Below are 13,260 nucleotides of genomic sequence, written 5' to 3'. Positions count from 1 at the left end.
ACTTTGTCCAGAAGGTCAAAAAGATGCCATCAGTCTAGCATTGATGATGCTGGCTGAAGAGAAATCTAATGCATAGTTATATCGAATGGATACAATGACTGTAGTTTATTATTTTAATGGCCTTCATAACCAAATAATACTTCACTACGGCTAATTGTCCAACATCACAAGCCCTCATAGTCACACTGCATAGTTCCCCCTTTCTCTCTCGTTTTTGACCTTCTCTGAACCCTTTACGTACAGTTGACTCTTTCTAAAACGAACTGATAGCCATTCCATCATTCTATGCATAAATTATGTTCTTTTACACTGCACTATGAACTGACTCGTGTCCTAGCAACGATTGGCATAGCCCCCTTTTGCCCAATTTCAGCTTCATCCTGCGAAACTATTCACACACATGCTATACACGCTTAGCAAACCTAAACGCAGTAACAACATGCCGTCATTCTCCCCCCCTAGGCAAACGTTCTTCTCAGCCCATACTTGGCAAAGGAAGCTGCCTAAGCAAACGCTATAGAAAGCCGCAAAAAAAAAAAAAGGAGAGGAGGGGAAAGCCAGCCCAGCTGAAAAGGAGGCTTGTCCCGACCTTTTGGTTATCGGCCTACCCCGCAAAGTCAGATTCCTAATAGCGCCCAGCCTCGCCAACGAGAGGCCAATCGAGGATCGAAATCGCCCCCTTTGGTGGTGCGGCTGGGCCGTTAGACGAAGCCGCCTTTGGGTCGCCTCCAGCAATCAGAGCGAGCTGGCGTCGAGTTTGGCACACGTGCCTCTCGAGAAGCACGTTTTGCACTCGTACGAAAAGGACCGGGCTTTTTTTTTTTTTTTTTTTTTTAAGATGGGAACCAATCGGCCTTTAGATGGAAATTGCTTGGGAGAGGGGGAGGAGGACCCCTCGATTTGCGTGTCATGGCTGTCGTCCGAGATCGACCGGTTATGCGGCACGAAATATGGACTCTTGGTTATATGCTTACTTTGTAGACGGGACGGATTACATGAATATGAAAGTATTTTCCTGTCAGCATAACTCTAATACCGGTATTTGGCGTTGTACCTCGTTTAAGCTCGTCATCGGAGATCGCCGACCAGCAAACATCAATATCCCAGAGGAATGGTGTTAGCCCCTGACCCAAGAAATTGTGATGTCAGGGCGAACAAGTTCTTCATTAAAAGAAAGAAAGCCCCCCGAAAGGTTCTTTGACGCCCCGACTAAAGTCGATAAGACGCCTTTGTTGTGAGAGAGCCAATAGTGAAGTTCGAGAAGGTGCTTGGGTGTTTGAGAAAGAGGAGAGGGGGGGGGTAAATCGATTCGAAGGAAGGGGTGTGAGTCTAACGGAGATAAAAGAAGAAAAAAAAAAAAGATCAAACTACTAGTTAAAATGAATAAAATAAAAATTGAATTAAAATAAACTTGAATCTAGCAGTGATTTAAACAAGCAAATGGCAATGGCAAACGAGTTTCTATCTAGCGGTATCGTAGACCCAAGTTACCGGGCACAAACTTCAAACTACCCGAGTGAAGGATTCGGAAAAGAAAAGGGTGTAAGGATGGGGCATAATAGGGCTGAGCGAGGGTGGGGAGGAGCTTTCAACTTGTTTTAGAGCTATCTTGCAAGCTCGAATGCTCGTCATTGCTCTTTTCAACTTGTTGGCGCTGAGTAAAGCTGTGTGAGGCTTAAGCCACCGCCAGCTGATTGGAGGTGGGTGGAATGGAGATTTTCCCCGAAAGACTTTGCGGTGATTGGGCGAAAAGCAACAAGAGGAGATGTATTTAATCTGGGATTTTTATCAAGGTTTGGTTAGTGCTGGACGAGCACATCCTCTGGATGATCTTCAGCCCGCTCTTCCTGACTCATGTGTAGGTTGGAGGAGCAGGTCTGCATGTCAAAAGGTCAAGATCGTGTGAGAGCTTGTTTAGTAGTTTAGTACTTTGGACCCTTCTGGACTATTTTTTTTCTTTGACAGGTGAAGATCTTGTGGCAATCATGGCTGTTTGCAGCAAGATGGTTATGGAGGATGATCACGCTCCTCGGCGATCTCACATATTAGTATAACTAGACGACATCATCATGTTTTTAGAACCCGTTTGACGGAAAATGTCAGCTCAAATACGCTCTGAGACTATGTACGTTTAAATAGTTAGTTCATCAGTCATCAAGGATGATGATAAATAACCAATGCATCTGTGCTAGGTAAACATCAGTCAAAACATGACCTCGCCATATGCAGCAAGTTCACACAGTCACCAAGGGCCCAAAGCACGACCTAAGTCTGTAGCTACACAGATCTAACCATTTATAACGAAACAAAGACCATTCACACGGCACTTGGTTCTTTGATCACGTTTTAAGCCTAGTAAGGAGCTCTCGGCATCGGCATTTTCTCCCCCCACACCCTCAAGCCATTCGGAATAAACTCTTAACTCTATGCACCTACCATCGTTAGCCGAAATACTTCATCTAAACAATCGCTGGCAAGGCTGAACAAGGAAACAGCTCTCGACACCGCCAGATCAGTAAGTTGTCACAACAGCCTCAGTTTACTGTAGTCATGAAGATTCAGTGCTAGCAAATCAATGCAGGAGGGAGGGCTTGTAAGAGGGGTAAGATGGCCCGTAGCACGTACAAAAGAAAATGAGGAAGGGCATCTATGCGAACAGGCCAGTAAGGATGAGGCAGAAGGAAGTTCACTGCATCGAAGGAAGAAACATTGAGCTCCGACGGATTCAAGCGAAGGATTGTTTCGTCCGTCGGAAAGCCACGCTCTTGCGCAGCACAGCTGTTCAGAAGAGCTGCAGAACTCGGCAAAAGGATTCCGATGTCAACCTATCACGGCAGGCATCGCGCGCCATTCCGCCAATCTTGAATCCTGATCCAGATAAAGAAAGTGCTCTAAGGTTTAGAGCTTCCTTGGAGCTCTTGAGAAGAAATATGCACAGTAGAAAACGAAGCAGCCAAGCAGATTTCATTGCCAAGATGAAGCTAGGAAGGGAAACTTTTTTTCACAACTGCCGCACCTGGCAAAGGCCGGTTTTTTTATTTCAATATTGTGTTTTTTTTTGCTGTCGCCTCTTGCTCTTTGGTAAGACGCCACCGATGTTTTAGATTTGTGCCCGGCCGGCTGGTTGCTGCCGTGGAAAATGCTAAATTATAAATTATAAATGTTAAAAAACATTTTGCTGGCGAGCTAGACGATGCGAAGGAGGGGGCGTGTAAGAGCTAAAGCTCAAGCCTCTTCTATGTCAGCGCGGAGAGACTCTTGTACAGCCCCTGGTGGTTAGTCATTTTGACTTTTGGATTTGTTATTGTTGCTCCTGTTATCAAATTTGTGTTGTTTTGATTGCAATTTGCAAAATAAGCGAAGGCGGCATTTGCACAAAAAGCAAAGAGAGTTTCTGCTAGGTAGATGCGAGCTGCTCGTCGTATATGCCGTATATGAGAGCAGATTACTGGACATGCATCATCGGCCATTGACCCGCTCCCCACGTTTTGATTGGTATCTGTCACGGGCGCTCACGACATCAATTCCGCTTGGTGATACGCGTATCCACATGCTGCTGCAAGTACATGCCATGTATGGTGTCTTACTGCGAGCAGGGTGCTGTGCTGATAGGGATCGTGATGCCAGCAGAAAGCGCTTTAATCAGGCAGCTACTGCGCAAGTCAGGCCTCTGTCTCTGGGCATTTCGTGCCATTCTGGGGTCTAAACAGTCATTTAACACAACCTACCTAATCCTTCGCTGCCAAATGCCCAAAGCCGGACAGAGCACATGGCTTCGTGGTGTTGTCGGAGTTAGCACTGCGTTCCCAAGCTTCTCTAAACTCCGCTGAGTCAAAGGGCGTATCCACGTGCCAACCATGGCTGAAAAGCAGGGGTCCCGTCCGGTAAGCTTTGAAGCTTGTCATTCAATCGCGACGAGTGGAAGAGGACGCCGACTGGAGACGCCACATTGAATGAGTTTACTTGAAACGGCGATGAAGGGACGCGCACTGGGTGACACACGAGCCGCCGTTTATTTGCAGTTTGATTTGCAACCCATGACAAAGTACGAGAGCGACATGCCAAGTCGCCAATGCTGGGCTGTTTCTAGTCAGCAGCAGCGTTGAATTTTTCAGGGTTCTCGGAGTATTGTTAGCTCGTTCTCGTTTGCTCGACTAACACACGTACTCACCATACCCATAGTAACTAGGTAGCTGGCACCTCCCTAACCAATGAGAAAGGGATCTATCCGAACAGGCACTGTCAAGGCTTTTTAACTAAGTGCATATTTGGATATTTGATTTGTTAAGCCGCGGGCAGGGCTGACAAAACAGTGGCTCATGGGCTGAGAGCGTATTAAGCCAGCGCGCGCCAATGGCCAATGTACGGCGATTGAGTGGGAGAGCATGTAGCAGGCTTTTGGGATGCTAGGTATATGTCGCTGTATCATGATGGTGTGAGCTGGGCACATGCATATGACTCCATGCAATGCCTGTGTTTCTGTCTGGCTTAGATGTGCAGCGAAAGGGATGCTGTGCTGTACTCCGTCCATACTCCGCATAGAATCAAGGATGCCTACTACATACAAAGAGACGGTATGTTGCAACACGCCGAGCTAGCGGGCAAAGTCCGCTGAATAAACACAAAGTATTAAGCTACCAAATATTTTCTTTTTTTTTTATTCTATTTTATACTCCTATTTGCAAGGAGGGATCCATGGCCAAGACGGAGACACGCACAGACGCACTCTTGTTTGATTTAAAAAGATGACAAAACGAATCATGGGAGGCAGCTGAACAAACACCCTGATAGGCATGGAATCGGGAACGAATAGCTGGCCGATGGTGGAGGGGAAACGCAAGGCGTCGGCGGGAGCACGCCGTCCTCCGCGCGGGCTTTCGTGGCTCCCTGATCCCAATCACGATCCTGATCCATGGAGCTGGGTCTGTGTGTACTCCGTATACATGGCCATGATTAGAAGAGACAAGACAGAACAAGCCCTTTACGTGTATTACACGCTGAGGAGGAATAGGCTATCGTGCACTACAGCCCTGAACTGGACCCCTCCATTCCCAAGGAATCGTATCTTGCGCAAGCCACAAAGAGTGGGCAGCGCTGTCTTATTCGGCCGCGAGGAACGGAGGTACCAGCGGGCTTTATTAGTTAGAGCAAGCCCGGCTACCCACTCGCGGGGCCTAAAGTGGGTTAAATCGCAAACTTATTTTATCGAATTTTGTATTTTACTGGTCTGCCCGTAGTTGCTATGGGTGTGTGCCTTTATGGGTTGCCGTCTTTTTCACAAGCTTTCTGTATCGAGTATAATCGCTACATCTTCTACCCACCAGGCAAGCGAAGGAATGAGATTTTTAATTCTTTTGTAAAAAGCTGCTCTAATATCCATTACTACATACTAGCACAGCAGTTCTTGTAATACGCATTTAACATATTTCAGCTCAGTACTTACATGTACAGAAACTTACCTTTCAAAAACGTGCACACCCCAGAAAGTATATACAGCCCCCTCGCAAAAGCAAGCCCACTACTGGTACAAGATCACTTCGCACACACCCCTTTTTAGAAAGCCATTCGAAAAAAAAAAGAGTGAGGTCCAGGCCCCGTTTCTTGCCTGACCCGGCGGCGTTCGGAGTCTTGCGAAGGTCCGGGCCCGGAAACCTGACGGCCGGACTGCCTGTTGCCGCTTTGGGCAGTAGCTCAAGAAAGCCCAACCCCGACTGGCTGCAGAACAGAACAAATCTACAGCGATATACATGCAATCCAAGTGGTAGAGACATGTATACATGACGGATGCTTGCTGTCAAAAAGTCGCAGTGCACGTGTGTGGTCGCTTCTTGTCTCGATTTGGTGATTGGACCTCGGTCGGAGTTGAGGACGTGCCGGATTATAAAGGGGGGCCCGATATGATACGTTGCCGCTTTGTATACAATTCTCTTGGTCTTGTGCATGCAAATATCATGCTATATACGCACAATAGACACTACTATATTGGAGATTAATAGTAGCAGCTGCAGCAATAATCATAAACGCAGGGGAAAGGGGTGGGGGGAGTAGAGAAAAGTCCACGGAAAACTTCCCGCTTCTAAGCCCATTAGTTGCGGACATATGATCGCCGGGGATCTCTTGACTCCGTTGCATGTTTTTTTTTCTGTCCCGATAATTATTTTGTCTCTAACAAATCGTCAAGTCCGTGGACTTGTACATATGGCCTGTTTCGTGCGCAAAAGACCGCAGCTAGATTTAATATTGCGGGCTTGCGGGGGTCTTGAGACTGCAGAACGACAGGTCGGATATTTGCACCTGAACTTGCATGCTGGCGTGCATTTTACATGAGTAACCCGGCCAATTGGTCATACACGTATCCACGCGGATCACCATGCTTGATTTTTAAGCTAATTTCTTGCGTTTGACATGGTGATTCCTCTTTGACCTGTACTGCTCAAAGAATGTCCATAGGTACAAACTAGCATCCAGTTCCTTAGCAATAGTAGTCGCCGCAAAATCGCCGTCGCCCGGTGACTCAGTGGAAGTATGTAGAAGTGCCGAGCCAGGCAAGATTTTGCCTGGGGGCATCTCTCATCATCCTGCATCTAGCAATTGCCTGTTTCGATGAAAGGCTCGCAAGAACTGCCGAAGTAAAAGGTACCAGCTCAAGCGGCCATTTAGTCGCCGATGCCTTGTACTGTTAACTGCTGAAAATCACAGACCCCGCTGGAAAAAAAAAAAAAAAAAAAAAAAAAAAAGCTGTTGCTACTGCTGCTAGTGATGGATCTATTAGTACTACCTACTGTTACTTGTTGCTGATAAATATTTCCGACCTTGGAACTTGCAATATTATTACCTTACTCCGCGATGTTTTGTCAGCGGCGGAAACTTTTGACAAACCGGGGGCCAGTTTTTCTGATCTCTTGTCTGTGCCCTTATTTCCATCTCGTCTTCCATTGGTTCTTTTCCTTGTCGTCTAGCTAGTGTTTTTCTTGAATATATATATTTTTTTTCTGGTAATTTTCTTTTTTATCTCCGATGGGTCACATCGTGGCTCCGTGGATACCTCCGGACTCTAGTCTGGGTATAATGAACGGGGATAATAGGTGTTAGGCATGTCAAACCGAAGGGCATAGAAGAAAAAAAAAAGAGGACAAACTCCATAGCACTACTACTCACTACCTTACACAGGCTCCATCGTCTGCTGTTTCTCTCTTACACGTAATTTTACCAAAAAAGTGTGCCTCATCTTCCCATGTGCCGGGCTCCCAGGGCGTGTGCCGATGTCGATACAAGCGACAAACGAAGAAAATGTACACCTAAGTATATACATAGCAGTAGCGGGGAAACAGGGCGCCAGATGAGATGAGCGAGGAGGAAAGAGGAGAGGGGTGTGGGATATTACCATAGAGGGAATGTGTAAATCAAATTCCCTGCCCTTTTTGTGTGTGTGTGTCTCTCTCTTTTGGCATCTCGGCAATCCGTGAATAGTGGATGACAAACCATGCTGCGTTTGTTGGCAAACTCCGATACCATTGCCCGGAAGTGGATGTTGATACGCTGCGCGCTGGGACGCAGAAGAGATTCTAGAGCGAAATCTGTATTAACAAGCACAAGGTCATTTGCAAAAAATCAAATCAGATCAAATCAAATCAAGAAATTGAACAAATGATCCATTCAGGGCAACCTGAAGTAGGCATTATCCCCAGCCTAATGCACGCACGCGGTACCAATGCCCATTTTGGTCCCCGCCAGAGTTGCGTGTTTCCAAAACAACCCCCCGTCAATCCCTACCACGACTAGCAGCTATACGATCGCCCAAGACCAAATATCACTGGGCTATTATACAGTAGACAAATAAGCTTGACGAACGCACGTGTGGCTGGGGGGCTTGGCTTTTTCACCCAAATCTCGCTGACAGGTCCCCTTTGATGAGGCGTCCCTTTCTGAGGGGTGCTGCTGCTACCGCCCATGACGTGTCCAGGGCGAATTGGGTAGAATTCGCAAAGGATTCGCGGACGGATTCGCATTCAACAGGTCTAGCTTGTCCCCAAGTCTCGACGGTTTGATGTAGCCGGCCTGTCGTGAACAAGAAAGGCCCCATATTCAGCGCCCAGAGACGCTGGGCTAGTCGAGGCTGCTGCATCGAAGATGTAAGCCCTACGCCTGCGCGCGCTGCATGTAGACCAAGTGTCAAGAATAGCAACGGGCCCCCAAGCTAAATGGGAAAATGATATGATATTGTAATCGAACATGCCTATTTGAGGCGTCTTAAGAAGCTTGGACCAAAATGTAAGACAAAAGAAAGGGAATGACAGATTAAGGTGCATAGTAGATCAATATTTTTTTTTTCCATTATATTTTTTTTTGGTTTGAATTACTTCAAGTGTGACACCGCAGTGCCATCGTTCTATAGTTTGTGACAAGCTCTGTTTGCTTAAGTGGTCATCCCATAAATGCTCCCATATAGTCAAATAGATCCGACCCTGCCTGCCGCCCTATTCACACTCCCCCTCTTTCTTCCCCAGAAAACAGTGGAAGAGAAAAAAAAAATAAATATAAAGAAATGATGTTCTATAACCCAAATTCCTGTGTTGGCCAAAACTCCATGAAACCACATAAGATTATGCGGGGAAGAAAGTAGAAGAAATGTTCACATGAAGAAAAAAAGTAAAAGTGATCGTTAAGAATCGAATTGATGTCGGATATCCAAAGGCCACACTCGGCATATATAATGAGTGTGGGCTTGCCATGAAATGAATAAGTCGTAACATAAAGACGTTAACGGCCCGTCCTCCCAATTACACCCATGCATGTTATTACACATTGGTACAACTGAATGAATGCTTTGCCTCCCAAACCGAAAAAATGAAAGTCGCTAGTAAATTTGTTTTGTAGCTTTTGTTTGTTTATTTATTTTTTCTTGATTTATAGTCGCATCGACTCATCGTCGTAGCCACTATAGATCATGGGATCGCTCATGCCCATCATGACACTGGGGTTGGACACCGAAGAGAGCACATGGGGCTTGATAGTCCCAAAGTCGTTTCCAGTGAGGCCAGGACCCATCATGCTCATGCCTTGGAACATGCCCGTCTGCTGGAAGTACTGCATGGTCATCTCAGGGGGTACGGTGGCTTTGATCGTCCAGTCGGGGAACGTTGAGAGGCTCGGTGACTGAGTGGCGAACAGGGCAGTGGTGTCGAGATCGGGGGGTGCAGAGCGGCTGAACTCGAAGTCGGCGCTGCCGGCGTAGCTCTGGGGAGACATGGTCATCGGGTTGTGGCTGCCAAAGGCTGCTCGTCGGTAGTCGAGCTCGATGTCGGAGTGGTCGAGTTCTGAGGATGAGGCTCGGTCGGTGCGGTTGTACATGGGCGAGTCCGTCTCCTTGGTGTCCTTCTGCTGGGCTTCGGAGTCGTGGTGTTGCTGCTCTTCCAGCTGCCGGGCCAGCTCAGCCATGCCGGCCTCGTCTTCGGGGAAGACTGAGTGCACGGGGAGATCGATGTCGCTATTCGGTCGGATGCATCCCAGCTTCTGTGCAATGTTGTGGATCACGGGCTGGCCACGGTCGTTGAGCTCGGGCTCGCCAAGGTCCCAGGTCTGGTTATTTCTAAGCATAGAATACAGCTTGTGGACGGTGGCAATGAGGGCGAATTGGGTGTTTTCGAGAACTTCAGCGTATCTGTTTCACGTCTTTATGTTAGTGAATTGATCAACAAGAGTATATATATAAATCTGGTTCCCACTTACCCTCGAGGTAGCTGCTTGTACTCCATCTTCTTGCGGACACCGGCGGTGCAAACGAGGCCATCGTCCTTACACCTCTTACACGGGAATTCACCATCGCACTGAAACTAGTCAGTAAAGAGAAGCCACCCCATCGATGAGATGAAACACTGCATACCTTTGTCTTCTTCATTCTACACCTCTCACAGGCTTTCCACACACGCTTATGTCTTCCGTCCATGCCAGAGTGTGTGACTTGTTCGTGGTGGTGCACAGCAGCGGCGCCAGAGCCGGCACGCTTTGACGTTCGGTGGGCGGGCTTAACAGACTTTGTACTTGAACCGGTGCCCTTTCTGGATAATGTGGTGGGCTTTTCCTCCGCGGGAGGCGAAGGCAGACTATGGGCTACCATTTTGGAAGTTGTTGTTTTGTTTTGTTTTGTTTCTTTCAATGGAAGTTGCAAGTGTGCAATATAGATTATACACAAGGAACTGCTTCCTTGGCAGTTGTCGATGCTGATGGAAAGAGGAAGGATACAAGGAGATATCCCACAATGCAAATGTCTTTTAACCAAAGTCCTTAGAGACAAGCACAGGCAAGAAGCAAGAGCAATGTTAAAGTAGATAGATGTTGATATAATATAATAGGTAGGTAGGAGGCAAAAGGTTGGAAGAGAGAAGAAGTCAAGGGATCTCTATAAGCCAAGGCACGGGACTGATAAGACTATATAAAAGCTGTCAAGATCCCCAATGTCGTGCTTAATAATGGCAAGCAGACGAGATAGTTGGTTGTGTGCAAGGCAGAGAGAGGTAGAGTCAGAGATGTCTAGGCGAGCTGACAGAGCTGGCCCAGTGGTATTTAATAATGCCTGTGCTTCTGCAGTGGTCTTTGGGTTCCTTGTGGGATTTGGCGTGAAGTCACCATGTATTTCCGGTTACGGGAGATGCCACCAGATGGAGTCCAGGGGTGGGAGGGGGTGTCTGTAGCGCACTGGGTCGGCAGCGGCATTATGTCCGAGGACGCGACAGAGGCTAGCGGCCCGGGGCTAGGCCTACAGGGGCAGTATCGTGGTTCCCGCTTCGTTCTAGCGGGCCAGCGCGCTGGGCTGACCGTCTGGGCTGCTAAAAGGCGTGGGCTTACAGGGCACCGATTGAGCGCTAAGGGTGCTAGTGTTGCGAGCGCTACAGCGAGTGGATAATAGCGCCAGTGTCCCAGTAATGCGCAGCGCAGCGCAGGACGGTAGCGGCAGCGGTAGCTGATAGCGCCCAGCGAGTATGTAGAGCCCTGGTGCATATACAAGCCGGCACGCGCATGGCCGGGCGCACAGCCATGTATTCGGGACCGCCCCAGTTACCTACTTACCTCAGTTCGGTGCCGTGGAATGGGTTGCATGATGGCATAGCAAGCTCGTTCCAAGGTACATGCTACACTGTCATCAGCCCTTTTGCCGCGGCCTTTGCCATTTTCCCTTGGTCCATTACAGAGTTGCGGCTAAGGCCCACGACTTCATTCCCTACGGGCCCCAGAAAGAGGGCATAATGACGAAATGGAACGGTAGTGGCAGCGGCAAGGCCAAAGAGGAGAGGGAGGAGAGCAAACATCAACATGCCAGGGGAAGACGCAAATTCTAACCACGGCCGTGTGCATCCTGTCATTACTACACTGGAGTCGCAGTGGGATGGAAATACGGCGTATCGAATCGAATCCTGGCGGGCCAAGGCGTTTGTGCGTCTTGGTACATGCACGCTAAGCGTGTGCCCAGATTCTACTGTGCTGCTGCTGCGAGTAGGTATAATTATACGAAATAGCTAGGGTTATCCCGTTTTGCGAGTCTTGAGGGCGAGCACAGCTTTGCCCAGAAAAGTCCGCGCCGAGCGGACGGACTTGAAGGCTGGACCAAATCCCCGATGGGTGTTGCGTATTCTGCGAAACACCGCAGGACATCGGGAGAACTAGTTGTTTTCATTTCCTTTTCATTCTCTTGTAGCAGATTCAATTGTAGATTGCTATTCGAGTGCCTCGCCGCAGTGGCTGTATAGCACTTGGGTGTTGCTCGCTTCGCTCCATACGCGCAAGTGTAGTGTCGTAGGGATGAGTGGGTATAGATAGCATCACATCACGCCGTCTAATGAAGGCCCTTGCCGAGCTTGTTGATCATCCGATCTATTCTGGCTTTTCGGCTTTCTCTATCTAGTAATATCACAAAATTACAGCGTTGCAAGGGACTTGAAAATCGAAAAAGGAATGAGAGCGAGCGGCAGAACCCCTTCGGCTCATTGCCGAGCTGCACGCAAAAAAAAAAAAAAAAAAAAAAAAAAAATATACTTCGCGGCTTTTCTCCAAATCAGGGCGGCAGGATTACGGAGTACGACGTAGAGGATTAAGCAAAAAAGACGATGGTGGGTTGCTCAGATAAGCAAAACAGAGTAGAACGAGTTGACACCCAGCTGTTGCGACTGGTACAGAAAAACCTCGCTCGCTTCCTTCACAAGCTGAAGGGCCCTTACGTCAATGTTTCTCATTAGGTGATTATTTCCAATTGCTTGCTAAATATTCCTAAACATTGCTACTCATTAGGGAGTCCCCGCCCTGACCTGACGAGATGAACGCCTGGGCAATCAGAGCTGAAAGCCCGCGCGCCCCTTACTTCATACGGGAACATTCTCGCGTTACGCTTCGGGCGATGATGCCCTGAAAAGAAAGTCCATAAAAGAGACTCAAAGCTGGCGGAATGAAAAGCCGCTGATTAATTAATGGCTTGGGGCTCCATGGCTTGAGCTACTGGTGTTATCAAAAACTGAACGATTCCACACGCAAAATGTCGATCAGCTTGGTAAGGGTGGCATTGTAGCGCTTCACTTTTTGCCGTTTTGGTACAGGGAACGCCCAGATTTCCCCTCACGGCGCCCTGTGATTGGGCAGAGGAGGCTAGTTTGGCAGCAACTTTTGCGGTCCTGGGCAATGGCATTTGATTGACTGATTCTAAGCCCTATCTATCATTTGACGGGCACCATTCTTTGCGGTGTTGTTGCGGGTTTGCTTTGCCCAATACCCCACCATTTTTGTTTTATTCACTCTCGTTGGTTCTCGCCCTGGGATGCTTCTGCTCAGCTAAGCATGAATGAGCAAACGCTTTTTTTTTTTTTTTTTTTTTTTTTTTTTTTTTTTTTTTTTAAGATTTCTTTATTTTATATTTTCTGCTTGCCAAGCAACACAATTGCAATTCTTGGTCGATCCGGGGTCAGCCCAGGGCGAAGCACGAAATGGGGGGTGGAAAGGTGATGTTGAAAAAGAGTTCAGGTGGATGACTGGCGGCAACAACACACGCAAAAAAAAAAAAAAAAAATGCTAGGATATATATTATACTTCAGTGCTACCACGAATGCCGGATTGGGCAGTACAAGTATACCGGTACCTCGCAGTCTTTTTTACGATAGACGCTCGTATTATTATTGTACAAGTAATTAGAAAGCTTAGTACCTGTCACCAAGCGCCCGTTTACAGAAGTATCCAGGATTTGACTTCCATCGTCGTAAACAACACGCAACAGCAGCA

The 13,260-nt window shown here is 47.8% G+C and overlaps 4 protein-coding genes across 4 annotated transcripts; 2 read left to right on the top strand and 2 right to left on the bottom strand.

Moving 5' to 3' along the window:
* Positions 1 to 2,633: 2,633 nt before the first annotated feature.
* On the top strand, positions 2,634 to 3,104 carry TrAFT101_002522 (uncharacterized protein; the record flags this gene model as incomplete). The annotated part of the gene is made up of 1 exon (XM_066126633.1): positions 2,634 to 3,104. One exon carries the CDS (start codon positions 2,634 to 2,636, stop codon positions 3,102 to 3,104), a length of 471 nt encoding a protein of 156 aa, XP_065982737.1.
* A 3,552-nt stretch (positions 3,105 to 6,656) lies between these two features.
* On the bottom strand, positions 6,657 to 7,719 carry TrAFT101_002521 (uncharacterized protein; the record flags this gene model as incomplete). Its single annotated transcript, XM_066126632.1, has 4 exons — positions 6,657 to 6,670; positions 6,779 to 6,835; positions 7,483 to 7,565; positions 7,703 to 7,719. 4 exons carry the CDS (start codon positions 7,717 to 7,719, stop codon positions 6,657 to 6,659), a joined length of 171 nt encoding a protein of 56 aa, XP_065982736.1.
* Positions 7,720 to 8,340: 621 nt separating this feature from the next.
* Positions 8,341 to 10,508, bottom strand: TrAFT101_002520 (uncharacterized protein). The gene is made up of 3 exons (XM_024903416.2): positions 9,884 to 10,508; positions 9,730 to 9,827; positions 8,341 to 9,661 (listed from the first exon to the last, which is right to left on the bottom strand). The coding sequence occupies exons 1-3, from the start codon at positions 10,115 to 10,117 to the stop codon at positions 8,908 to 8,910; spliced, it is 1,086 nt and encodes a 361-aa protein (XP_024763633.1). The 5' UTR covers positions 10,118 to 10,508; the 3' UTR covers positions 8,341 to 8,907.
* An 802-nt stretch (positions 10,509 to 11,310) lies between these two features.
* TrAFT101_002519 (uncharacterized protein) lies at positions 11,311 to 13,142 on the top strand (the record flags this gene model as incomplete). The annotated part of the gene is made up of 2 exons (XM_066126631.1): positions 11,311 to 11,490; positions 13,077 to 13,142. The coding sequence occupies 2 exons, from the start codon at positions 11,311 to 11,313 to the stop codon at positions 13,140 to 13,142; spliced, it is 246 nt and encodes an 81-aa protein (XP_065982735.1).
* Positions 13,143 to 13,260: the final 118 nt, after the last annotated feature.

Source organism: Trichoderma asperellum, chromosome 2 (assembly GCF_020647865.1).
Source record: "Trichoderma asperellum chromosome 2, complete sequence".
Taxonomy (NCBI): domain Eukaryota; kingdom Fungi; phylum Ascomycota; class Sordariomycetes; order Hypocreales; family Hypocreaceae; genus Trichoderma; species Trichoderma asperellum.
The sequence above is the reverse complement of the archived record's forward strand: the minus strand, read 5'-3'. Positions and strand labels throughout refer to the sequence as shown.

What these genes read in the sequence shown, in the direction of transcription:
- TrAFT101_002520 (XM_024903416.2), bottom strand. Translation starts at nt 10,117, where the DNA reads ATGGTAGCCCATAGTCTGCCTTCGCCTCCCGCGGAGGAAAAGCCCACC. An exon ending in GTAGAATGAAGAAGACAAAG is followed by an intron (nt 9,828 to 9,883) that starts GTATGCAGTGTT and finishes GACTAGTTTCAG; the next exon opens with TGCGATGGTGAATTCCCGTG. An exon ending in TACAAGCAGCTACCTCGAGG is followed by an intron (nt 9,662 to 9,729) that starts GTAAGTGGGAAC and finishes GACGTGAAACAG; the next exon opens with ATACGCTGAAGTTCTCGAAA.